The sequence below is a fragment of the Oculina patagonica genome, chromosome 1, assembly GCF_052425735.1.
Source record: "Oculina patagonica isolate OP01 chromosome 1, crgOcupat, whole genome shotgun sequence".
Lineage (NCBI taxonomy): Eukaryota > Metazoa > Cnidaria > Anthozoa > Scleractinia > Oculinidae > Oculina > Oculina patagonica.
Genome location: NC_135758.1, coordinates 27788036 through 27812744, shown reverse-complemented (window position 1 = coordinate 27812744; position 24709 = coordinate 27788036). Strand labels below are relative to the sequence as shown.

At 39.8% G+C, this 24709-nt stretch overlaps 3 protein-coding genes across 5 annotated transcripts in view; all 3 read right to left on the bottom strand.

Moving 5' to 3' along the window:
• Positions 1-325: 325 nt before the first annotated feature.
• On the bottom strand, positions 326-9197 carry LOC144643231 (elastase-1-like). 2 transcript variants are annotated; one of them, XM_078502436.1, is made up of 7 exons: positions 9081-9197; positions 8098-8295; positions 7669-7875; positions 6386-6700; positions 5856-5978; positions 678-773; positions 326-437 (listed from the first exon to the last, which is right to left on the bottom strand). In XM_078502436.1, the coding sequence occupies exons 1-7, from the start codon at positions 9163-9165 to the stop codon at positions 433-435; spliced, it is 1029 nt and encodes a 342-aa protein (XP_078358562.1). In that variant the 5' UTR covers positions 9166-9197; the 3' UTR covers positions 326-432. The 2 variants fall into 2 exon arrangements, with proteins under 2 accessions (XP_078358562.1, XP_078358558.1); XM_078502432.1 differs by lacking the exon at positions 326-437 and having other exon boundaries at positions 670-773.
• A 2215-nt stretch (positions 9198-11412) lies between these two features.
• LOC144643302 (chymotrypsinogen B-like) lies at positions 11413-15149 on the bottom strand. Its single transcript, XM_078502508.1, has 7 exons — positions 15000-15149; positions 14091-14288; positions 13754-13960; positions 12679-12987; positions 12247-12330; positions 11857-11968; positions 11413-11495 (listed from the first exon to the last, which is right to left on the bottom strand). The coding sequence occupies exons 1-6, from the start codon at positions 15052-15054 to the stop codon at positions 11862-11864; spliced, it is 960 nt and encodes a 319-aa protein (XP_078358634.1). The 5' UTR covers positions 15055-15149; the 3' UTR covers positions 11413-11495; positions 11857-11861.
• Positions 15150-16687: 1538 nt separating this feature from the next.
• Positions 16688-24709, bottom strand: part of LOC144642661 (transmembrane protease serine 9-like) — a 29244-nt gene continuing 21222 nt past the window's right edge. Inside the window, exons 4-12 of one of the 2 annotated variants that reach the window (XM_078501686.1) lie at positions 23562-23879; positions 21350-21369; positions 21240-21306; positions 20362-20559; positions 19792-19998; positions 19035-19349; positions 18445-18525; positions 17604-17711; positions 16688-16815 (exon numbers count right to left, since the gene is read on the bottom strand). In XM_078501686.1, coding sequence (XP_078357812.1) covers positions 16811-16815; positions 17604-17711; positions 18445-18525; positions 19035-19349; positions 19792-19998; positions 20362-20559; positions 21240-21306; positions 21350-21369; positions 23562-23879 — 1319 coding nt within the window. In that variant the 3' untranslated portion in view covers positions 16688-16810. The remainder of the gene's footprint in view (positions 16816-17603; positions 17712-18444; positions 18526-19034; positions 19350-19791; positions 19999-20361; positions 20560-21239; positions 21307-21349; positions 21370-23561; positions 23880-24709) is intronic. The other variant, XM_078501693.1, reaches the window with a different exon arrangement.

The following is a 24709-nucleotide window of genomic DNA, read 5'->3' as shown; positions in this document are numbered from 1 at the left end:
GCCCACCAAATCTCAGGCGTAACGTCTAACCCTGTCGCTTTAACAGGGTTAACATTTCAAACGGTGTGAGTGACAGAAAAAATATATATATCAGTTAAGAACATATGCTATACAAAAATCATAGAAATACGTGTTTTTGTATGCTTTCCTACAGTATGAAAATAAAGTCTAAAGTATAAGATTATGTCAAATTCTGCCCAGGCAGTTAACAAAAAATGTTCATTAATTTCATCGATTGTCTTATGGACAATAATAGTTTTATGTAGGCCAGAATTAGGGTAACAGAGGATAGTTACTTAACTAAAAACAACAACAAAAACCGACATTTCTGCAACTGAAAGTGTCTTTTATTTTTGCTTATTATTCTATTCAAATGAAATCTGAATGATGCATCGATGTAATCCAGCTTCTCTCGGATTATCTTATTCCGATCTAACCTGTAGGGAGAAAAGGATATCGTATAAACGTTAGCAGCACAACAGTTTTACCTACAGGTAGGTAGGCAGGCAGGCAGGCAGGCAGGCAGACACCACCGGCTAATATATTTCTATGTGACACGATGCGATATTGTGTACTTTATATTATAAATGTTAAGTTATTTCTTTATTTATTTTTTGTGGCAGAAAATAAAGCAATGCTTTAATTTACCATAACTGACGATTTTAAGAGCTACTTACAATTATTGCAAGTCTTCTTGCAAAGGTCCCTGACTATTTGTGACACGCTGCAATAGTGAGCATTTGCTGCACATGCGTCCCATCTGTCTTGGCAATCTGTGCAAAGGATGTGATTTATATAGAATTAGTTCAAGTTAAAATATCCGAAGATTTGCATACTAGATGTGTTGCCCCAAATTACACAACTGTGGTGAACCTTTTGGGTATGGGACGCTCTTCTCAATTTCAATCGTAGTGACTACCCTTCCAATAAAGTTGCGTCTACTTCGTGCGGCTGTTTACTTTTAACATGAAATTATAAGTCGGGTTATCAGTTGCTTTAAAATTCCTGATAGATTAGAGATCTCTTCCTTTGGCGTTATATTTAAGATTTCCTGTATTTCCCTCGAGGGGTTTGTAATAACCATGCAGCCATGAATGGATTGAACACACTGATTTATTCGACACGAACTCACATTACAAATCACGTGATCAATGTCACGCAACAGATCTAAGTCACAACATTCCTCCCCTCTAGGATTACAAACTATCTGTCCCAAAACTTATGAGAAATCACTCGCAATCACTGGAACAGCAAAACAGAAACTTATGTGTCCTCTAATAATAAACAGTCCCTGTGATAAAGTCACAATCAACACAGGTAGTCTTTAAGGTATTCTCTGATAACAACTGTCCCTGTGAATAGTCACGATTAACACAGGTAGTCCTTCAGATATCCTGGTCTGACCCTTTTCCGCACAGGGCGTGACCTTAGAGGACTTGACTCCACGGGTGTCTGGGTAGGTGTTGCTGGTGTTGCCGGTGGAGCCTTAGGAACATCAGGCTCATGGCTAACAACAGGGTCAGGTGACGTTACATGAACATCAGGCAAGGAAATTGGTGTCACGCTGGGTGTGTTGCCCGCAACTGGTTCTTCCACGACCTCATTCTCACGGCGTCGAACATGGTCATGATGCCGCCGAATGACAGTTCCGTCGTCTAGCTGGACACGAGTTGACACCGGACCGGTTTTCTCCACAATTGTCCCCGACATCCAGGTCTTTTTGTGCCGGAAATCTTTTGCATACACAGCTTGACCTTCCGCTACTTCCCGCGTTTTGGCATGGTAATCGTGTGCGGTTTTCTGCTGAGACTGTTTGTCTCGCACCTTGTTGGCCACGCTCGGTATCAGGCGATTAAGCTGTGTGTGTAGCTTGCGTCGCATAAGTAACTCAGCAGGTGGAACTCCTGTCGTGCTATGTGGTGTGGTCCTGTAGCTGAGGAGAAAGCGTGATAGCTTGGTCTGGACGCTGCCCTCCTCCATCTTCTCATAGCCTTCCTTAAAGATTCGCACAGCCCGCTCCGCCAAACCATTTGAGGCAGGGTGATATGGTGACACCTTGATGTGCTTAATTCCATTCTTCTTCATGAACTCCTGGAATTCTGAGCTAGTAAAGTTGCTTCCATTGTCGCTGACCAGTGTTGCTGGTAGGCCATGTGTAGCAAACATCTCTCTGAGTTTCTCAATGGTGGCGGTGGACGTGGTGGACCTCATACGATGCACTTCCAACCACTTCGAGTATGCATCTACAACTACAAGGAACATTTCTCCTTTGTAAGGTCCTGCATAGTCAATGTGAATCCTTGACCATGGAAGTCCCGGCCACTCCCAGGGGTGCAACGGCGCCTCTGCTGGTGCACTCTGATTTGACTGACATTTGTCGCAGCTTTTCACTTGCTTGACGATGTCCTGATCCATGCCTGGCCACCAAACGTAGCTTCTTGCTAGGGCTTTCATGCGAGATTCACCAGGGTGGGCCTCATGCAGTTCAGTGAGCACTTTCGATCTTCCCTGCGGCGGTACAACCACTCTGGCTCCCCAAAGTACACAACCATCTTCTACGCTCAATTCGGTCCGCTTGGTGAAGTAAGGGTTTAGCTCTTCGGAACTGTTCTTAGTCGGCCATCCTTCCAAAATGAAGTTAAGCACTTGTGAGAGGATTGGATCCCTCTTGGTCCACTCTTTGATGTGACCACTGTGCACAGGTGTGCCTTCCAAATGTTCCATTAACAAGATGGTTTCACCTGGTACTGGAACTTGATCAGGCGTCTCAGGCAAGGGTAGCCTGCTCAAGCCATCTGCATTGCCATTGGTCTGGCCGGCCTTGTACGATATCTTATACTCATAAGCAGACAAGGTCAGTGCCCATCGCTGGATTCGCGGTGCTGCAAGGGCAGGAATCCCTTTCTTCTCATTCAACAAACCTTCCAAGGGTTTATGATCGGTCTTGATGGTGAATGGGTGTCCATAAAGGAACTGATTGAACTTCTTGACGCCAAAGATTATTGCAAGAGCTTCCTTCTCAAGGGTTGAGTAGTTCCTTTCAGCTGCATTGAGAGATCTGGACATGTATCCAATTGGTCGTTCAGCTCCGCCTTCCACCTTGTGGGATAGGACCGCTCCCACTCCGTAATCGGACGCATCGGTGGCAAGGATTAGTTCCTTCGAGGGGTCAAAATGGACTAGCAGCTCGGCTGATTGCAACAGTTCCTTAGCTTTCTCAAATGCTTCTTGCTGTTCTTTTAGCCACTGCCATTTTGATCCTTTCCTTAAGAGCTGGTGTAGAGGCTCCAAGACGGTTGCTAGATCAGGTAAGAATCGATGGTAATAGTTGAGCATGCCCAGAAAAGCTCGTAACTGACTGACTTCCTTTGGCTCTGGTGCATTCTTGATTGCATCAACCTTCGCTGCCACAGGCTGAATGCCATCACCATTGATTACATACCCACAGTATGTGACTTGCGGCTGCATGAACAGACATTTTGCCAGGCGTAGCCTTAATCCTGCATCGGAGAGCCTGCTAAGCACTGCTTCTAGGTTGGCTAGATGATCTGTGTCATTCTTTCCACTGACTAAGATATCATCAACTCGTACTACAACATGGGGAATGCCTTGTAGTAAGTTCTCCATTGTACGCTGGAAAATTCCGGGTGCTGAAGAAACCCCAAAGGGCAGTCTATTGTATTGATAGAGTCCCTTATGAGTATTGATTGTAGTGAATTTCTTCGACTCCTCATCCAATAATAACTGTTGGTATGCCTGTGACATATCCAGTTTGGTGAATTTGTTTCCTCCGCCAAGTGTGGCAAGCAGATCCTCAGTCTTGGGGATCGGGTAATTATCTAACTTGGAGACTTGGTTGACAGTACACTTATAGTCACCACAGATACGCACTGATCCGTCTTGTTTCACCACTGGAACGATTGGCGCTGCCCATTCTGTGAATTCTACTGGAGATATGATGCCCTCACTTTGTAATCGCTCCAGTTCCTGTTCAACTTTCGCTTTCAGGGCATAAGGTACTGGACGAGCTTTCATGAACTTGGGTGTGGCCCCTGGATCAACGTAGATTTTGGCTTCGGTGCCCTTCAGTGTACCGAGTCCTTCGCCAAAAACATTCTTGTGTGCGTCTAGGACCTTCTGCGGCTGAGGGTTAATCTCCTGTACGTTAAAGATACTGTTCCAATTAAACTTAATTACTTGTAGCCAGTCCCTTCCAAGTAGATTTGGACCAGGACCCTTCACCACCATGGCTGGCAAATTATGCTGTTGGTTTTGGTACTTAACAGGAATCAGCACCTCTCCTAACACTGGTATTTTCTCTCCTGTATACGTGCTCAATATGGCATTGGAATTCTTTAACTCTACTTTGTCACCTAACTTGCTGTAGGTTTGTTCATTAAGCACAGTTCTGGTAGCACCAGTGTCAATTTCGAAATTGTGCTGTTCACCACAAAGTTCGACACTTACTTCAAACGCCTTCGGTTTCCTTCCGTCCCGAATGTGGTACATGGTTGCTGCATAAACATCTTCTTCCCTGGAAACTTCGTCCACTAAATGTGTAGACTGCTTCTGGTTTCCTTTTGTTTGCCAACTGTCTCGTGAGGGTGGTTTAGTTTTCCGTGAATCGGTTCCTTTACTCGGCTTTTTCTTGTAATTTTTCTCGCCATAACAAACTTTGGACAAGTGCCCTTTTCGCCGGCATTTAAAACACTGAGCATCTTTAAATCGACAGGCTGAAGCTTCGTGTTTCTCTCCACAACGGTGACACTCAGGATCTGCACGACGATCTTTGTAATTCTTGTCACGAGCGCCAACTTGATGTACTTTGCTGGGGGTCGGTTCGGACTGAATGTCAACCACGTGCTTCGCTGCCAACTCTTCTCCAAGAGCGATTTCCTCGGCCTTTTTCAGGGTTAACTCCCGTTCTGCCAGTAATCTCCGCTGTATTTTCTTGTCGTTAATCCCACAGACTAATCGGTCTCTCAGCATTTCAGGCAAAGTCTCGCCGAAATTGCAATGTTCGGTAAGCTTACGTAACTCCGCCACATACGCTGCAACTCCTTCGCCTTCGTTTCGATTTCGGCTGTGAAATTTGAAACGCTCCACTATCTCGCTAGGCTTGGGCGAAAAGTGCTTTTCCAATGTATCGACAATCTTCTTGAAAGTTGTCTCCGCTGGTCTTGCTGGTTGGAGTAAATCCCGCAGAAGTGCGTATGTTTTACTCCCGCAAACACTGAGTAAGATCGCTCGTTGTTTCGTCGCGTCTTCTACATCGTTTGCCAAAAAATACTGTTCGAGTCGTTCGATATACTGGGTCCATGACTCATCTGATTCTCTGAATTCGCCTATCTTTCCGTAGGTCGCCATTCCTACTCGAATCTAGATGGAGTTATTCTCGTCGCCAATGTAATAACCATGCAGCCATGAATGGATTGAACACACTGATTTATTCGACACGAACTCACATTACAAATCACGTGATCAATGTCACGCAACAGATCTAAGTCACAACAGGGTTGCTGGTTGTTGTTAACGTTGTTCACAGAAGTCACGTGCTTTTTATTGGCGGGGATATTAAATACACCTAAGTCCGAGCTGGTTTCTGTGTTACTTATCCTTCGACTTTGTGTTTTTGTTTGCTTATTTATTTTTTAATTCGATATAACATACGTGGTTACAAATAATATGGGTGTAGAAGTATCAACAGCATTAGTAGCCGTATTACAACGTTGTTAAAACAAAACGCTTTAATAAATTACAGTTAAGAGGAAAACTGGTACACATTTTAAATAATATCGAGCACCACGGCTTTATATAATTCATCTTTTATAATTGCCTCTGAAAACAATACTTACCAGGAGGTGGCGGCGGTGGCGGTGTTGTTTGTGGGGGTGGAGGAGGTGGTGGTGGTGTTGATTGTGGTGGTGGAGGTGGTGGTGGTGGTGTGTCTGGGGGTGGCGGCGTGCCACCTCCTTCTCCTGTTGAGTAAACGAAAGCGTAATTAAACATATTTCTGTGCAGAATCTTCGTGTGTACTAAATTCGTAGTTGGTACCACTTTGATGGTTTTAAATGAATCTCAGCGACGCCTAAAACACAAGATTCAGGTACGATTAAGAAGTAGTAATAGGACTTTGAAAATTTCAGTCCAGCGAAAGGAGGGGAAAAAAGCCACAGGACTAAACCGGTCCTGCAGTGGTACTGTGAACGTATAGTATCGTGGTACACTTTAAAAAAACTTATTTCTGTGTTCTTCCAATACTTTATCCCTGTGCTGAATCAGTTTGAAAACATTTCATTAAACTGCATGGGGAAAATCGTTTCAAAATGCCGCTTAGGCATACATGTACTTACATCACCATTCAAAGCATTATTGCAATACGAACCTATTTTCTCTAGTATCCAAGACCTGTAACTTGTAATCCTTGCAAACACTGTATAGTGGGTTGTTGGACAATCCCGTTTCCCGAAGCTGACAGCACCGTGCAGATACCACTTGCCCCCCATCTCGCAAACAAGTGGACCACCGCTATCTCCATTGCATCCTCCCGAAGCTGCCGCATGCCCCTCTCCGGCACACAAGTGAGCGCTGCTGTCAACTATCCCGTACTTCTTCTTACAATCACTGTGTGACACCAGTGGAAGCTTTGCCTGTTGAAGTATTTCTGGCAGTGGCCCGCCTCCAGAAGTGCGTCCCCATCCTGAAGTAATTAATAAGGTTGGTATTATATGTTTAAAAGATACTATCAAAGCTAGAGTGAGCTATTATTTTTAGTCAGTGAAAGTTTTATAATTTTTCTTTATTATATGTAATCGCTGTATTAACGTATACTTTATTAGGAATCTTCTTTTTTTTACTTAAAGAAAGAACACGCACACTTACACACGAAAAAAAAAAAAACAGTTCACTTAAGTATACTGAATGGAGTGTGTGGAATGTTACACGGATACAACTACTCCGGGAATATGTTATGCTCGTCTTTTGCGCGCCTGGCGTTCGTCTTCCAAAGCCATTTCGGTCCCAAGAAATAATTTTAAACTTCAATTTTACATGTATCAAAGGGCAGTGTTAGTTTCACGCAAAAAAAAAAGCTCTTCATGTTTTCTGAACGAAAGATTTTATTGCTCGTTTTTAAAATCAACCAATAACAACTGGATCTTTGTAAGTAAACATTATACAAAATACCTTTAGGACCCGAAATGTCTGCGTCACTTTTCTGAAACACGCGCCAGACCCCCGGGGGGAGGGGACTCCCATATTAAAGGGACGGGGATGCTCGTCGGAAATTTTGAAAAGAACCCCTAAAAGAGACCAATCTGGGTGTGGCTCAAGCCTTTCTTGACCCCTAAAAGATACCAAAAAACTAAGAATGGAGTTTATATTTGTATATTTCTTCGTGTGTAACCCTAAACGAGACCATTATGGCTAAAAATATTGGCGTTTTGGGCGTTTTTCCCCGGAACACCCTAAGCGAGACCAAAAGTCCGAAATTTATACCCCTAAGCGAGACGACGAGCATCCCCGTCACTTTCATATGCGAGTCCCCCCCCCCCCCCCCCCGGGGGCCAGACCTTCCACTCTGTGCCGCAACGGAACACATTCGCTTGTATGATTATTACGATTTTGGCGCAGTGTATACTTTGGTTTTCATAAATAGAAGAGTCAAACCTGTTATGTAACACTTGGAATTCAAATCTGCAGCTTGGTCTGGAATACAAACTGTAGTCACTTTGTTGCTCAACTGTGCACTCCCCTCTAACTGAAGAACGGCAATATCGTGTTTAAGATTCTGCATGGTAAAGCCGCTGTGTTTGTGGAGAGTTATCACTCGAAACGTCTGTTGTACAGATGTGGTTCCGGATCGCGTGTGTCCTCCTATAACAATTAAAAAAAATGTATGAACCTTGCCCAGTTGCCCCCTTTCGCACTTTCTGGCGTCCCAGCATTTTAATACTTCTGTTTTTTTTTTTTTGCTTTTGTGCCTTCTTTATGTTACAAAAAATGATATGAGATTTTATTCCATGTTAGGTCACTCCATATGTCAGAGAATTGCCTACAGTTACAGGGCTATAATTTACGTGGAAACTAATAACGTACCCACGACAACTGTGTATGCACTTGGCGAAGGATTCCTGTCCACACAATGTGCTGCAGTCACAATCCAGTCAGGTCTTATCAAGGATCCACCACAAATGTGTCTTCCTCGTACACGGAGAGAAATCTGCCACGGCCAGGAGTGAGGACTGGCATTTTGGCCATTCACCACTCGGGCGAAAGCAGGACGCATACCACATCCTGCAAGATGTATGAACGTATATTTTTTATATTTAAAAAAACCCGCATAACCCGAAGAAGGGGACGTTATCATACATCAAACACATCATAAACGTCTAATATACATATCAAACATTAACTTTACATAAAATGATTCCATTTTATGATAGATTTATCTAAAGGCTACGATTTGTGAATTATTAAACTCATTCCGTTCAGTAGCATTTTTAGGCTGCACTATAATTTTCATTTGTAGGATACTAAGAACACCTTTGTTTATTAAATCACACATTTACGTTTTAATCTATACTTACTCGACATACTGTATCAAGGTAGGCCCTGTTCATAGACTGCTTATGGTAATATAAATCGATATTCTCCATAGTTTTAAATTTAATGATGTAAAGAAAATTAATAGAAATTAGATTTATTCCCCTTCAGGTTCTAGCTTTCAGTAACTCATATCCAAATAAACAGACAGACTAGATTCAGTCTTTTAGCTCTTACATAGCTCTGTTTATAATGTTATAGCCATTTCATACCAGGTTCCTTTCTAAATGTCATTAAAATGCTAAGTATTTTGAGTTAAAAACATTTAAAAATAGTACTCTTGATGAAATTTATATTTTCTGTTAACTAACACGTCGAAGTTGTCTTCTATTCAACTAAAAGCGTTTGATATGAAATTTCCTTTCCAAATTTTCCTTTAAATAAGTTCTGATAAGGAGGTTGTATATTCAACTATTTACGGCTATTAATAATGCCATTACAAAATATGCTTAACCGTTGCAAGTTGTTTTACTTACCTTCGGAATAAGAAGGGACAAAGCTCGCCAGAGCCAGAAAAATGAGTGAGATCATCTTGAAAGTAGAGATCCTCTTTCTGCCCATCACTTCTTTTGGAACATATATCTTATATCAGTCACTGCAATGACGTTTTCCTGGCACCTGCTGACGTTTGCTGAAGCTGATTCAACAGGAGAGAGCTGATTCTACAGAACAACCGTTTCTGTCCAACAAACGCTAGCGCTATGTAATTATAAGACGTCGAACAATTGTCTTCAGAAGGAGATCGACTAGCTAAACCAATTGCTGATTCAAAAGATGAAAAAAAAGCAAATAGTCCAAGTTAAGTTATTGAATAGAGAAGGACAAGTGTTCTCAAGTCTTTTGACTTTTAAATTCAGTGTTTTATTCCCAAATACAATTATCGCTCACGAAAATTGAAACAAGTTTCTTTGGAGCCCTGAATTTTTCAGGCTTTTTTTTTCTTTGCTTAAATTGCAGGGCTAACAGTCAGGATCGTGTCAATGCTTGAAAATGCACCATTTGAAGCTTTTTGGTTCAACATGGGCGCATTGAGCGTTTGCCTTGGCTCTAAGATTGAGTAAACAACGTAAAGAACATCAAATGAGCTGAGGAATTGAATAAATAATGTGAAGCTTTTGCCAGTCCCTTGACAGAAAGAATCAATATTAGCAGTTACCCGTCACTCACGAAAACCAACTGAACAAATCATGCATCTGAATATTTTGTCTTCAGTCGAGAACAGCTTTCCATCTGGCAACACTGCAAACAAACCTAAAGGAAAGGCATGCAGAAACCACAAATGCTTTCTTTTTTTCGATATTCAGAGGTAAATATTTGTAGATTCTTCACAAGACGTCCTCAATCTACGTACATGTATAAGAAATCACTTTACCCCGTAATATGCGTAGAATTTTTCAGCATGCTTCCATTAATAAGGCTGCATTTGTTACCGTATTTTGTTGAAATTGCACCCTACCGTCATCTCATCCATTAAAAGGGGTCTTTATTTCCCAGATAACGATAATAAAGATTTATCCAAGCCTAAAATTGGAGCACCCCAATTGTTTTTTTTTTATTAAATTATTATTATTATTTTTTTTTTAATTTTGGTAAGAATATTAAAAGTATATACGAGGGCCCATGAATAGGTGCAAGATGAAATATCTCATTGCACAACAAACTATGCTCAGAACAAAATGCGGAAAAAAAATAAGCTCATGCACAGGATTGCGAAATAAACCTACAGAAAAGCCTATCAATTCACGCAGGCGACAGAAATTAAAATTAACTAACAGTAAAAGAAAGTCCACTCTTGGCAACTTATAAAATCAACAACATACAACAACTCACGGTAACTGAAAACCAAATCACTGTAAAATCAAATCAACAATGGCAAAAAAAAAAAAAATCAACTGACGCCAAAAATCAATGGGGGGGGGGGGGGGGATCACAGTAACAGAATTTGCTGGACTATAATTAAAAAGGCTGTATGTGTACAACAAATTGGTAGCAAAAGCGGCTGATTTAAGGCGAAAAGCAGCAAAGAATTCACGGAAAGATACCAAAAGCGGCCGATTCAATTTCGTGAAAACATGTTTTCGCCATGACATTAATTCGGCTCAGAAAAATTTGTTACCACAGTTACATTTCAGTCTTGTGTTTTATCTTTAGCAAACTTGCATTGGTCGATTCTAAGCGAAGCCTCGTTCCAACACAATCATTTTGTAGTCTTGATACATTTAGTGTCATATATTTCTGTTGTTTTGTTTGTTTGACATGTAATGGTGACACTTGAAATTTATTTTATAATACTATGCTACTGTGAGAAGTTTCAATGTTTCTGGTTAAGCCACTACAGATTTGTGTCTCATTCAAATTTAAGAGATTTGTATAGAAAAAGCCACCCTGGTCTGCCTAACCTCGTTTTCATGTTTTTGACCATACAGATGCCCCGGTAAATTCCCATTAGTTTAACGTTTAGCATTTAAACTTCATACACTGCTTTACTTTGACTTGATCTGTAAGTTAAACTAACTAAATTTTGTTGACAAATGATTTAAAAGGCAGGGCCCAAGACTGTTCGATTTCTGAGAAATAAGTTATCCTTTGGTTTTTGACCAACTTGAGACAAATAGTACTTTCGGTCTACCATAGCAAAGAAACACGATTGAACGTTTGGCGGAGGGACAATATGATATCGAAATGGACAATGTTTGGCGGAGGGAGGGGGCAGAGAGTTATCGTGGGCATTAAAAAAAAAATAACAGCTGTTTGTCGAATAGTTTCGCCGTCAGTGCAGGCGAAAAGAAAGAAAGAAAAAAAGTAACATTTTAAAGTCATTTCCAGCTCACTTTATTTCTCTTACTACATCATATTGAAAAACAAGAGGACGAATCCAGTTAACAACTTTTCTTGTTCTATCTTAACCTGGTAAAAAGAAGAAAAATATAAATTAATACATTAATTAGAACAATTTGTTGCTTGACGGCTCAAAACGTGTAAGAAGTAACTTTCTGCTTCTTTGAGCAACCAATATGCACAAAAGGCTAAACATGAAGACCAAAATATCCGATAGCTAAGATAAGAAACAGTAACGACTTTTTGTTTTGCTTTACCTTTAAGTTTTTTTAATTTGCTTTTGACGAACGAGAACTTTTTTAAGTTAAAGTTAGAGTACATTTGTTGTTGTAGCAACTTAGAATTGAATAATTCGCTTGAGTTTTGGTAAACTTTAAAAAGCGATTTGAAGAAAAGGAGTCTTTCATTTATAACTTAATCTACTCACAGGCGCCGCAAGTCGCCCGGCAATTGTTCCTCACAAATGGCCAAGAACAGCGGTGACGATGGTTGTAGCAATATTCTTTACCCCAGCCATCTTCGCACCCTGTGTGAACAAGATGCTAAAAATAAATGGACTTAACTGACTGTACTACAGTGAACTTATTATTTTGTTATCTTTTACAAGAGAAAGATTTGTCAAGTTCGAGTGTTTGGGCACTATTAGTTACAGTTTCCAAACACTTACATTTCTTCTGCTGTCGTGTGGCATAGTATTTGTTATACTCGCAGGTTAAAATGTTTTAATATTAAGGTAATAATCATTAATATTGTGTTTCATCATGTCTATGTCAATCTCATAACAGTAAAAGGAGCTGTACTTACCAGGCTGTGGCGGTGGTCTGGTGGTCATAGGTGGTCGCGGTGTTTGTGGAGGTAATGGTGGGTTGGGTCCATTGCTTCCATCTCCTGTTAACGAAATTATAAAATGTAATTATTAAATTTAATTGTGTAGCGTGAATGGACAAAATGTGATTTTAAATGAGAAAAGAAAACGTAATATCAACATTGATACACAGGTACATTCAGTTAACAGCTTTGGAAATGAAACAACAATTTATTGTTTCATACTAGCCTTATCTGTGTGTTTGGCACTTTCATACACGCATGATAATGATGCCATTAACCTGCTTAGTTACTTTCCTCTACTCGCGTGGCCAGCCTCCAAAATAGAGGCTCTTAATCTAAAGGAAGATTAGAATACTCGTCCATATGACAGTCGACATGTGAAGTCAATCTCACCCTTGCAATACGCACCTATTTTCTCTAGTATCCAAGACCTGTAACTTGTTACCCTTGCAAACACTGTAAAGTGAGTTGTTGGACAATCCTTCATTCCAAAGCTGACAGCACCGTGCAGATACCACTTGCCTCCGACCTCACAAACAAGCGGACCACCGCTATCTCCGTTGCATCCTCCTGAAGCACCTGCTCGGCCCTCTCCGGCACACAAGTGAGCACTCCTGTCAATCGTACGCCACGTCTTCCGGCAGTCATTGTGTGAAACGAGCGGGAGCTTGGCCTGCTGCAAGGTGTTTGCTGCACCAAAATGAGTACGGCCCCATCCTGTGAAAATTCAACAACCATCATATTTTATTGTCATGTGGCGATAATCAAGTGACTAAACAAATGGTCTTCAAGGAGTAAGCCGAAAAAAATACAAGTTGCTGACGTCTTAAAATGGTGTCGATTGTATTTTTTTTATTTGTCTCCTACACGGAAAAACTAACGGGTGTCGTATTCAACATTTTGAGAGTACACAAACCCACATATTATCTTACTGCTGTGTAGTTTACAGTGAAAATTTTTATTTTGGTCCTCGTTAGGAATTATAACAACAAGGGAACATTAAAGCCATGTTTACACCGGACCGGTCCGGAACGGATCCGACCCGATCTTCGGACCGGATAGGCCTTCTGTTTACGCGGGACCGTTCTGGAACCAGTCCGGAACAGATCCGAAACTGGAAACCTGCTATTTTGCAGGTCCAGTTATGGATCGGTTCCGGACCGGTTCCAGAACGGCTCCGTGTAAACACATGGATCGGTTCCAAACGGTTCCGTGTAAACAGAGGCCGATCCGGTTCGGAACGGTTCCGGTCCGGTCCCGTGTAAACGTAGCCTAAGATTTGAGATCCTTAATCGGGAAAGTATGTTAAAAAGGCGACTATTGTTCTCAATTGTTCTTCACAGGAATACGTCACGCTTCGAGACAGCGTTATATTTCCTAGTTTAATGTGGCTGATTTATTCGGTGAGCGATAAAATGTTTCTTATTTTGGGGTGTATATGAATGATCTAAATAAAATTCATTTAAGGGAAAAGTCATACTACCTGTTATGTAACACTTTGAACTAAGATCTGCATCTTTGTCTGGAAGACAAACTGTTGTCACTTTGTCGCTCAATTGTGCACTCCCCTCTAACTGAAGAACTGCAATGTCGTGTTTGAGATTCTGCATGGTAAAGTCGCTGTGTTTGTATAAAGCCTTCACCCGAAACGTTTGTTGCACATCGGTGATTCCAGTTCGCATGTGAGCACCTATGAATGCAAAAGGAAACTGCTTATACAACTGGCGGAGGTCTCCTTATGAAGATACATGTATAGTTTTGTGAGATTACAACAGCGCTACAGTCATAAAAGAAAGGCTATGACGTGACTTAAATCTTACCCACTACAACTGTGTATCCACTTGGGTTTGGATTTCTGTAAACGCAATGCGCTGCAGTCACAATCCAGTCAGGTCTTACCAAAGATCCACCACAAATATGTCTGCCTCTTACACGGAGAGAAACCTGCCACGGCCAGGAGTGAGGACTGGCATTTTGCCCATTAATCACTCGGGCAAAAGTAGGACGCATACCACATCCTGTAGGGTAACAAAATGCAACAATTCTGACTAGCTAAAAAGGAACTTAGGTCATTACATTCTACTGCTTATATTACGTTTAGTTATTTTAAATAGCCTGAGTGTAGTTGTAGTTTTATTTGTAGTTGTTTTTCGACGTTGTTTCTTTTCCTTTTTCGTTTGCTTTTTCTGTATGTCTAATTATTTTCTTCTTTCTCTGTTCTGTTTTTACACTGATGTTACATTTTTTTTAAAAGCCAATTCCCTTGTGGATCCATATGTACTCAAAAAGAGGTGGGGTAGGGGGGAGGGGGAGGGAAACCTTTCAGATATAACTTTTCCCACTATAAAAAGAGAGAGCGACCCTCGCCATGCCTTTCATAGCTATAAAAATCACTGACTAATATCACAGGGTAGCTTTTTAGATTAGGTTTGCTTTTTGTTCTTTTGTTCTGTTTTAGGTGTTCGTTTTTTCGTATGTGTGTATTAGCCCCTTGCTGTTTGCTTGTCACTTTTTTAAAAAAACATATAAAATAAAAACGGAATTTGACCTTCATAGTCTTCAAATTTAGCTCAAAGTCAATTGCTTTATTGTAAAGTTTCTTACAAAATGTAACTGATAGTTTTTACCTCATCATTACTCTGCATATACCGCGCTAAATCAAAATTAACTAGTCTAACAGGCGTTACACTATTAAAAAAAAAAAACATCCGCAAATGTTATGTACATACCTTCGGAAAAAGAAGGCGCAAAAACAGCCAGAGCCAGTAAAATGAGGGCGATCATCTTGGAAATAAACTCTATCAGCACCGCAAGTCTCTCTCTCTCTCTCAGTTCAGCTACTTTCACTGCATTGATCTTATACCAATTTCTTTATTTATCGACGTAACGATATCACCTGTAGAAGTTTGCTCAAGCTGATTCCGCAGAAAGAAGATCCTTACCAAAAAGCGTCACCGCTGTTTAATCATTTGCGCATAAAATGTTTTTGATCTGATTGAACGATGTAAAGCAAAGATTAAAAATGAAAAATGTATCCAACTTTTTTGATGGATCTGACTTCTTTAGACGTCTATAGGTTACTAACGGAACCAGCTGGTCAAACAAATGAATTTCAGACTTTTTACTTTAATATATTGCAATTTTACACCTTGCAACATTGTCATATTAAAAATATTGTTTGCAAACACAGCTAAAATTGCAAGGCAAAACTGTACTCAGATTTTTTTCCGATAACGTGAGTATTTTAAAAATGTTAGCAAAATCTACAGCTTTATCTCGTGTTGTGGTAATTTAATGTACGTAATGTTTTTAGAATAACTGCTAATTAAATTTGTTCTGCTATGTGGCAAAATTGTCTTATTTTTCGAAGGGAGAAATTTTTTGGTCCTTAACAGAACGTTGTTACCAAAATTACATCTTGCATCGGCTTAAGTATCGTTAGATTGTTTTTTTTTTTTTCGCGCTCTACGTACTAATACTTTTAGATTATTAAAACAAATAAGAAAAAAAGACGAAAAGAGCGAGTCTTTCGCGGAATGGGAAGGGGAGGTTGTTATTTAACACAAAAGAGACTGTTTAAGAAACATCTGCACAAAATTTAAACAAATGTTTCTTAACCCTCGGACGTACAAGCAAACCCATACCCCCACCATCGTACAGGGGGGGTGGGGGTGGATGGAACCCCTCCTCGGAGTTTTCGTTACATTAAGGCATAGCGAAATTATTTTGCATTGAGAAGAAAGCCATTAGCTTACTTTACAAGATGACATAATTTTAATTGGCTGTGACGTCATATGACGTCACGTGACGTCATTAGAGCCACCATCTTGGATCCGCCATCTTGGATTTCAACATTTTCTTAGAAAGTCACAAAAAAACGGAAATTGATGCAAAATCAAGCCAGAATTCTTATGGAATATAAAAATAAACAAATCTTGCACTTCTGTTTCAAAAACTGGAGAAAATGAAGAAAATTGTTAAAAATGACGCTTTTTGGAAAGACCTGCCTGTTTTTCTGACGTTGCCATGGCAACGTCAAATGTCATGGACACAGGGTTGACAAATCAAAATTTCCGCAAAGGATAAATGAACAGCAACTGAACGTTTCAGAATTGTAGGTGGCATCCCCCCCCCCCCCCCCCCCCCCTTGTACGTCCGATGGTTAACATGATTTAATGTAGTTGGGCCGGTTTAAACACACAGCTACTTTGAATCTGCAAGTAGAAACTCTCATGAATTGAACAAGCGAGACTGTTCTTGTATTAGTTGATTGTTGTCAGTTTTTAAATATTTCTCTTTTCGTCACTTAGGTATGTCAACTCAGTTAATAAAGCTTATAATAGGTCTGTGTTAATGTTTTGAGATGGGGACAAAGAATAAAAATAAACTCGAGCCATTAAAACAAAACAAACCGATATTTTCACCCTAAAGTGTTTTATTTCTGTCTATACGTTCAGTTCACATCCAGTAAATTGACGAATATAGAGCCATAGATTCATTTGCATAGAATCTAACTTTTTCTCGAACCCTTGTTCTTCACTTAACCTGTTGAGAAAAAATAATCATAAGTAATATGGACTATATGTGTCGTGTTTCAATTTAACCCTTGGTACAATTTGCCATTTTCCATTGTTTTTTTATTCATTTAACATGTATTACCATACACAAAAACAAAAAGAAAACACTTAATTGTACCAATAAAATAAAATTAAACCACAACATATGCAGCGTTTCAAATCTGTTTTGTATAGTTCAAACAAAATTTTCGAATAAATAAGTATTAAAAAGGTCACATTTTGACAGTTACATATCGGTATATTTTCTTGAGAAAGAAAAGGTTTAACTCCGCAGGTACACTTAATGCAGGACCACCCAATCCCCCCCCCCCCCCCCCCCCCACTCTTTCGGCAATCACATATCCCTCCTACCTACACCCCACTCTCCCCTCCAGTGCAACTCCTAATGTAGACGGGGTAGATCAACCATGCAGCAAACATTACAATGTCTTTATTATATTGACAAATTATAAGTGTTTTATTTATATAAAGTAAAAGAGGTTGGAAGTTACTCGGTGAAAAACGGTTGCTTTTAGATGATCTACAAAGTATTTTGCTTTTGTTGCGTTAATTTTTCGCGTAACGGTTGCTCAAAATATCGTAGAAATTAGCCTCATTTAGAATATATCAAATTTCTTTATTATCACTACTCTGTTGGACACGGTTCACAACCTTTTGTTTGCTTTTCTCCTCGTTTCTTCCTTATCCTTTTCTCTCATTCTGTACTTTCGATATACTGACTCCGAACGGGATTACTAAGAACCGGAAACTACTTACAAGATCCGCAAGTCTTTCGACAATACTTTGTCTTGAAGCTTGAATATCGGCAATAGCCTCGACGGCGATAGTAGTAACAACGAGTACTACCCAATCTGTCTGTACAGTCTGTGTGGACAACAATTTTATCAAATGTAATCGATTAAGGTTAGCATAACAAAAGAAGTCCAAAACTGACGAAATATGTATCAATTTCAGACAGCCAGTATTTCTACTGTAGTTTAATCTATATCTTTAATTTTGCGATATTTACTTCTGAGTTGTAATTGTTGTTGTTGTTATTATTATTGTTGTTGTTGTTTTAATTCCTATTTCTATGAGGCTCTTTTGATCAACGAATGTAAAAAGCGCTCTAGAAATTATTAAGTTATTATTATTATTTTGGTTGTTGTTGTTGTTGGTGGTGATGGTGGTGGTTCTGGTTGTGGTTCTGGTGGTGGTAGTGGTTGTGGTCGTGGTTGTGGTGGTGGTGGTGATGGTGTTGCCAGTCGTCCCGGAAGGTTTTGAACTTATATCTATTGGACAATTCTTGGAATTCCTTCCTAAGGAATACAGTTTGTTCAAATGTAGTCTGTTCCTTTCTCTTGACAAGGCCGCCAGCATCTTGTAGCACTTTTCTAGCTTTTTTATTCAACGATCACGAAAACAGAAGACAATTCCAAACAACTAGTTATTGTAAGACGATTTATCTTAACGTGATTGTTTTCCTCGCGTTTTATAAATCTTGACTCTCCACTCTCGTATTCCCATAAAGTCGGGGCCATGTATTTTTAGTCTATAGCTTATGAAAGGAAAAAAACATACATCTTACTAAAATGATTATTGGCGCAGTATTACTTACCAGGTGGTGGTGGCTTTGTCGGTGGTGGCGGTGTGTTAGGTCCTCCGCCTCCTCCACCTCCTCCTCCTCCTCCACCTCCGCCTGTTGAACACGATCATCATCATCAACATCATCATCATCATTTTATTAGCCATGTAGCAGTAATATAACAGTAATAAAAATTATGATAAGGCCAGGAGACCTCTAAGAACCCACCAGGCTTATAAGGGAGGTCATCTTAGTTATCGATTTGAATAAACTGTCATTAAGTATCGATTAAGCGATCACTGTTTAAAACGAAGTTAAAAATTTCGTTCTAAGAACAATCCAAAAAGAAACAGGACAGGTTCTTAATTTCGTATTTTCAAATTTAAAATAATAGTGCAACAGTGCAAAACCACGTAACCTAAGAAAAATCAACAGAATAAATCCTTCTAAATTGATCGTATTTGATTATTGCTTGTCTGTTTCACACCTCAAAGGTACTGGCAGTGTTAAATAACAAAAACTCTTCTCACTTAATTACCAAATTGAGACCCGGTGCAAAGATTCACTTTATTATCAATCCGAGCTGAAAAGCTTGAATGCGAAGTCCTTTAAAATTTACTAACCTATTTTCTGTAGTATCCACGATTTGTAGCTTGTTATCCTAGCAAACACTGTATAGTGGGTGGTAGGACAGTTCCGTCTTCCAAAGCTAACAGCACCATGGAGATACCACCTGCCTCCCATCTCGCAAACAAGCGGTCCACCGCTGTCTCCATTACATCCTCCTGAAGCACCTGCTCGGCCCGCTCCGGCACACAAGTGAGCACTCCTGTCAACGCTGCCGTACTTTCTTCTACAGTTAGCATGTGACACGAGCGGAAGCTTAGCCTGTTGAAGGATGTCCGCCGCTGGCCCTCCGCCGGAAGTGCGTCCCCAGCCTGCATTAATTTCATTAGACACCATATTAACTATTGTAATAAGTAAACCGAGATTGTGGATCGAAGTGAATGGTAGCTTGATTTTTGCCTAAGCGCCCCTTAAGAAATTGACAAACTGACACATTTCAGCTGGCAAACAGAGACCTGGATTGCATCTTACGAGCTTCGCTGAACAGTGTTAATATGATCGTGACATATAAGGGATATTAGTAAAGTTGCATATTAGGGTTTATTTATTTTTCTTCTCGTTTGTTTCATATATATTATATTTTTGGTATTGATAAGTAGCGTTTTCAAATGAATATGTATACATTAAAAATGTGCTTTATGGGTTATGGAAGCAACATATCTTTTGCTTTGTTTTTTTTTTTTAATTTGAAAGGGTATTATTTATTATTATGCTGATGCGTTGAATGAATAAAAAACTTATCAAAAGTCATACCTGTTATGTAACACTTGGAATTCAAATCTGCATCATTGTCTGGAAGACAAACTGTTGTCACTTTGTTGCTCAACTGTGCACTCCTCTCTAACTGAAGAACTGCAATGTCGTGTTTGAGATTCTGCATGGTAAAGCCGCTGTGTTTGTAAAGAGTCTTCACTCGAAACGTTTGTTGCACAGATGTGGTTCCCCTTCTTCTGTGAGCACCTGTAGTAAGTTTGAAAGGAAAATAATCAATGTAAACGTGAGTACCTATCTAGTTTTATCATTTTTTATTTACTTTCGGTGGTTTTGACTGCAATTTTTATGAGGGATTACTGACTGTAAAACCTTCATCAAAAAAATCATCAAACTTAGATGTACATGTTTGATTACCTCTGTCATCAGAAGCATCAAGAAACTGTTATATTTGTCTTTTTTATGCATTTTTGTTTTTATTGCATTCATATATATTTTATCATGTGCCACATGCCATCGATCGAATCAAGCTTGATGCCACATGTGACCAGTAAGATCCCGATGAAAAGAGACATCTTTCTTTGCTACGACTCAAACATGTTAACACCTTACCTACTACAACTGTGTATCCACTTGGGTTTGGATTTCTATAAACACAGTGTGCTGCAGTCACAATCCAGTCAGGTCTTATCAAGGATCCACCACAGATATGTCCACCCCGCACACGGAGAGAAACCTGCCACGGCCAGGAGTGAGGACTGGCATCATCACCATTCACTACTCGGGAGAAAGCAGGACGCATACCACATCCTACATGTAGTGAATTGAAAGAAAAACGAATTCCGTATCAGTGTTTTAAAACCGATTCCAAATTATTTGTCAACAATTTTTGTATCTAATTCCTTCAAACTTATACTCAAAACAACTGACAACTGCATACAGATACACTTTCCCATGATCTTATTGCCAGTAATACAAAAGTTCATGCAAAGACTGCTTTCCTTCAAAAGTAGTCCGATGGTACAACATCTATACATCATATTCAACTTTATTAATGTCTGGCTGAATGGAACGAATGAATGTAAAGCGTCCAAAAATGTTTCTTTTAGTATTTTAGTGGTAGCGAGTTTCAGTGATGACGTCATATTGCCACAAAATGGCGTCTACGTTTCAAGTGTGCCGTAGACGATTTTAATTTACTATCTACAAAAAAATACAGGGAACCTGTTAAGACCAAAATTAAACAGAATACTAGAATGTGGATGTAGTGGCTGTAAAAACCTGATTGGCCTAGAAAAGCGAATATAAGTGAGTAATTTAACAACTTGATGTTTTAACTGAAGTGTTCCTCATACTGGTGGTCAAAATTAAGCTGTGCATCATCATAGTTTGAATGTTCGCGTAAGTAGTATTCGTTTAACTTACCCTAAATATGTCATTTACAATCAAATCATATAATTTTACAAACGTGTTTATATAGCATCACTGACCAGACGAAGGCGGTTGCGGTGGTCTTGTAGTCATCGGTGGAGGTGATGTTTGTGGGGGTGGTGGTGGTGCTGGTGTTTGTGGGGGGGGGGGGGGGTGGGGGTGGTGGTGGATTTGGTCCTCCTCCATCTCCTGTTGACGTACCAATTAAAAATTAAGTTGTAATTAGTTCCACTTGAACACTAATAGTCGGAACACGTGCAACCTCGTGAACTATTCCTCTATAAACATTGAAGAAAAAAATCTTGGTTTTCACGTGACGCCATCAAAATTCTAAAACCCAGAATCGCAAGAACATTGAGTTTTTATCTTTCATTAGCTATTAGACGTCCTTAATATATATCATGTTGAAGGTTTTTACCGACATAGCATTCGCCGTCTTTAAGATAGATCATCTTGAATTTCGGAGTTTCACGCCACACGAGATCGAAGATGGCCGTCAGAAGGCTGTCACGTTTTCTTTAAAAAAATGTTTCATCCTGCGATTTTTAACAATCTGGACAGTTGAGGTTTTGCGGGAAGTGTTTATGTGAATGTTTACTTGTTCATAAAGGTGATTTGACTGCTTTTTGTAGCAGAATTAAATGCCAGATATTTTTATTGATTTCTGGCGGCCATGTTAGAGTCCAAGCAGTTGGACTCCAACATGACGTTTCCATACTGTGCTCTCTAAATTTGCGCAAAACATTTTGACGGGGTCGGAATAACGTACAGACCTGAGACTTAGACAAGATGTTTATATAGTAGTCTTCTACAACCTTTAATATTCTTGATTTTTTTGATTCAGTACTTTTGGAATTATTTTTTCGCGGCGTGACAGTGGCGTGACAGTGAAAACCACCTATATAACTTGTATATATTTGCCCCATTACTTTCTTGCATCATATTTCCATATATAGATTTATCATTTCATTTATCTACTTTCGCCCAGCAGCACATTTCAGTAAATACCGTAATGATTCGATTTAGCGCCCGGGGCGCTTATTTACTTTTGGCACCTCAAGGGAGGGCGCTTATTCGAGACAGGGCGCTTATTCGGGACAGGGCGCTTATTTAAATTTTCGAGAAACAACTAAATCTTCAAAACAAAACTTAAATAAATATTAAGGTCGCGCAGGACCCTTGCAATCATTAGTATGTATTTATTTAAAGAGTATGCACGAACTGCCGGACGACTGAAGCCGACAACAAACGAAATATTCATGAGAATGTTTGTTTTTAAACTCTTTTGTACAAGTAATTACTAGTTATTGTTTTCAGCTTTGTGCCACGTGCGCTGGAACATAGGAAATTATCATAAATAGATTCACAGCTTTGAATATATCACACGTTGTTGTAAACATTGACTCGGAAGGTCTTCGGAAGCCTCAAAACCTTCAATTTTGTGTCCAAGTTTTCTCCGCCGATATAGAATTTCAAGAGTTGATTCGCGAGGAACATAAACTTGGTGTACTCTATTGTGTTCTGGCTAGAGCGAATTTTTAAATTTCCTTCTCAAAATGAAGATAGCATGTTTCAAAGTTTAGATTTCACATTTTTACGCTCTTAGAAGCCATTAACTTGTAGCAGTTTTTGAAATCGAAAATTTCGTTCTAGTGGGAACACAAAAGAAGTTACGATTTATCACTAAGCTATATAATTATTTAATTTGGTGCGCTGTGCTAGCTGAAAACTTGGACACAAACAGTGCATTATCTTCAGTTAAACTTTTAAGGGCTTGTAACATCACAGACAACGGTCATCTCTCAGTAAAAGGACAATCATGATGTAATTCCATCATCCCTGAGTATCCTTATTAAATTTTAGAGGAATCGATATTCAAAATGTAGCGAATTAAAGCTTTACAAGATAGCACTCCAACAAGAAATTTGACTAATGAATTTATTAATGAGCAAGGGTCCTGCGCGACCTTAAGATAACTAACAATGACAGAAACTGTAACAGTAGCAAATTGTTGAAAGTTCACTTACTTTTAAAAGAATTGTTCGTTTCCGCAGTAAATATATGACGTCAATGACTTCAGTAGGGGCAGTTATCCACAATAGGAGGCGCGTATTAGAATAGGTGCACTTATAAGAATGGGGGCGCTTACTAGAATGGGGGCGCTTATTGGAATAGGGGCGCTTATTGACAAAAGCACATTCGAATGGGGGCGTTTATTCGGAAGGGGGCGCTTATTGGAAGGAGGGCGCTAAATCGAATCATTACGGTAGTAAAATAGTATTTATTAGAAGTTTGAAAGTGCCCGTTTATCGAGATTGAAACTTCCATCTATTAAATAAAATTGAAATCGACTACATCTGTTTTAAACCTTACAAACCAACCTATTTTCTCTAGTATCCAAGACTTGTAACTTGTAATCCTGGCAAACACTGTAAAGTGGGTTGTCGGACAATTCCGCATTCCAAAGCTGACAGCACCATGCAGATACCACTTGCCTCCCATCTCACAAACAAGCGGACCACCGCTATCTCCGTTGCATCCTCCTGAAGCCCCCGCTTGCCCCTCTCCGGCACACAAGTGAGCGCTTCTGTCAATGCTGCTACCGTACTTCCTTCTACAGTCATCGTGTGACGCGAGCGGAAGCTTAGCCTGTTGAAGGATGTCTGCTGCTGGCCCTCCGCCTGAAGTACGGCCCCAGCCTGCAATGAAATGCAATTTTGTCTCGTTTCTAAGATGTTTGATTTGTAGGAGAAGGGAACACAATGAGATTTAAAGTCGCCTAGTTTCATGAGACTAAGAATAATTGCACTTTTGTCAATCACAAGAAGCAAGTGACCGATGTTCCATTAAAGAAATTTCATAGCTGCCACAAATATTAATAACTTAATGAAAAAAATTCGAACCACCTTCGCGTATGTGCTCTCGATTTCATGATCAACAACGAGTTCCTTGGTATAAATGGCGTTTCGCTTGGCAAAATTAAAGTGTTAAGGTCGCGGGGGACACCTTAGGCTCATCATTATGCATTTATTTAAAAAAAATCAGTCTGGCGCAAATGAGTGTTCCAGTCGACGTAGCATGGTGTCATGATCAACTGTATCAAAGGCAGCACTCAAGTCGAGCAGAATTAGCAAAGTAACACGTTGATCCTTCATGTTGAGGAGAATGTCATTCATAACTTTAAGCAGTGCAGTTTCTGTGCTGTGGTTCTGTCGATAGGCTGATTGGAACACAGGGAACAGATTGTTTCAATTTAAATAATACTGTAGTTGCTTGGCCACAACAGTCTCAACTAGCTTTGAGATAAATGCCAAATTACTCACTGGTCTGTAGTTCTTAAAGACAGGGGGTAATCCATCCTTTTTCAACAGCGGCCTTACTAGAGCACACTTCCAGGTGCGAGGAAAGTAACCAGAATCAAGCGAATGATTAATTATTTTCGTGATCGGAGGCAGTAGCACATCAATACACTCAGTGAGAAGCTTGGTTGGAATAGGATCAAGAGGACAAGACTTCTTAGTTGAAGCTG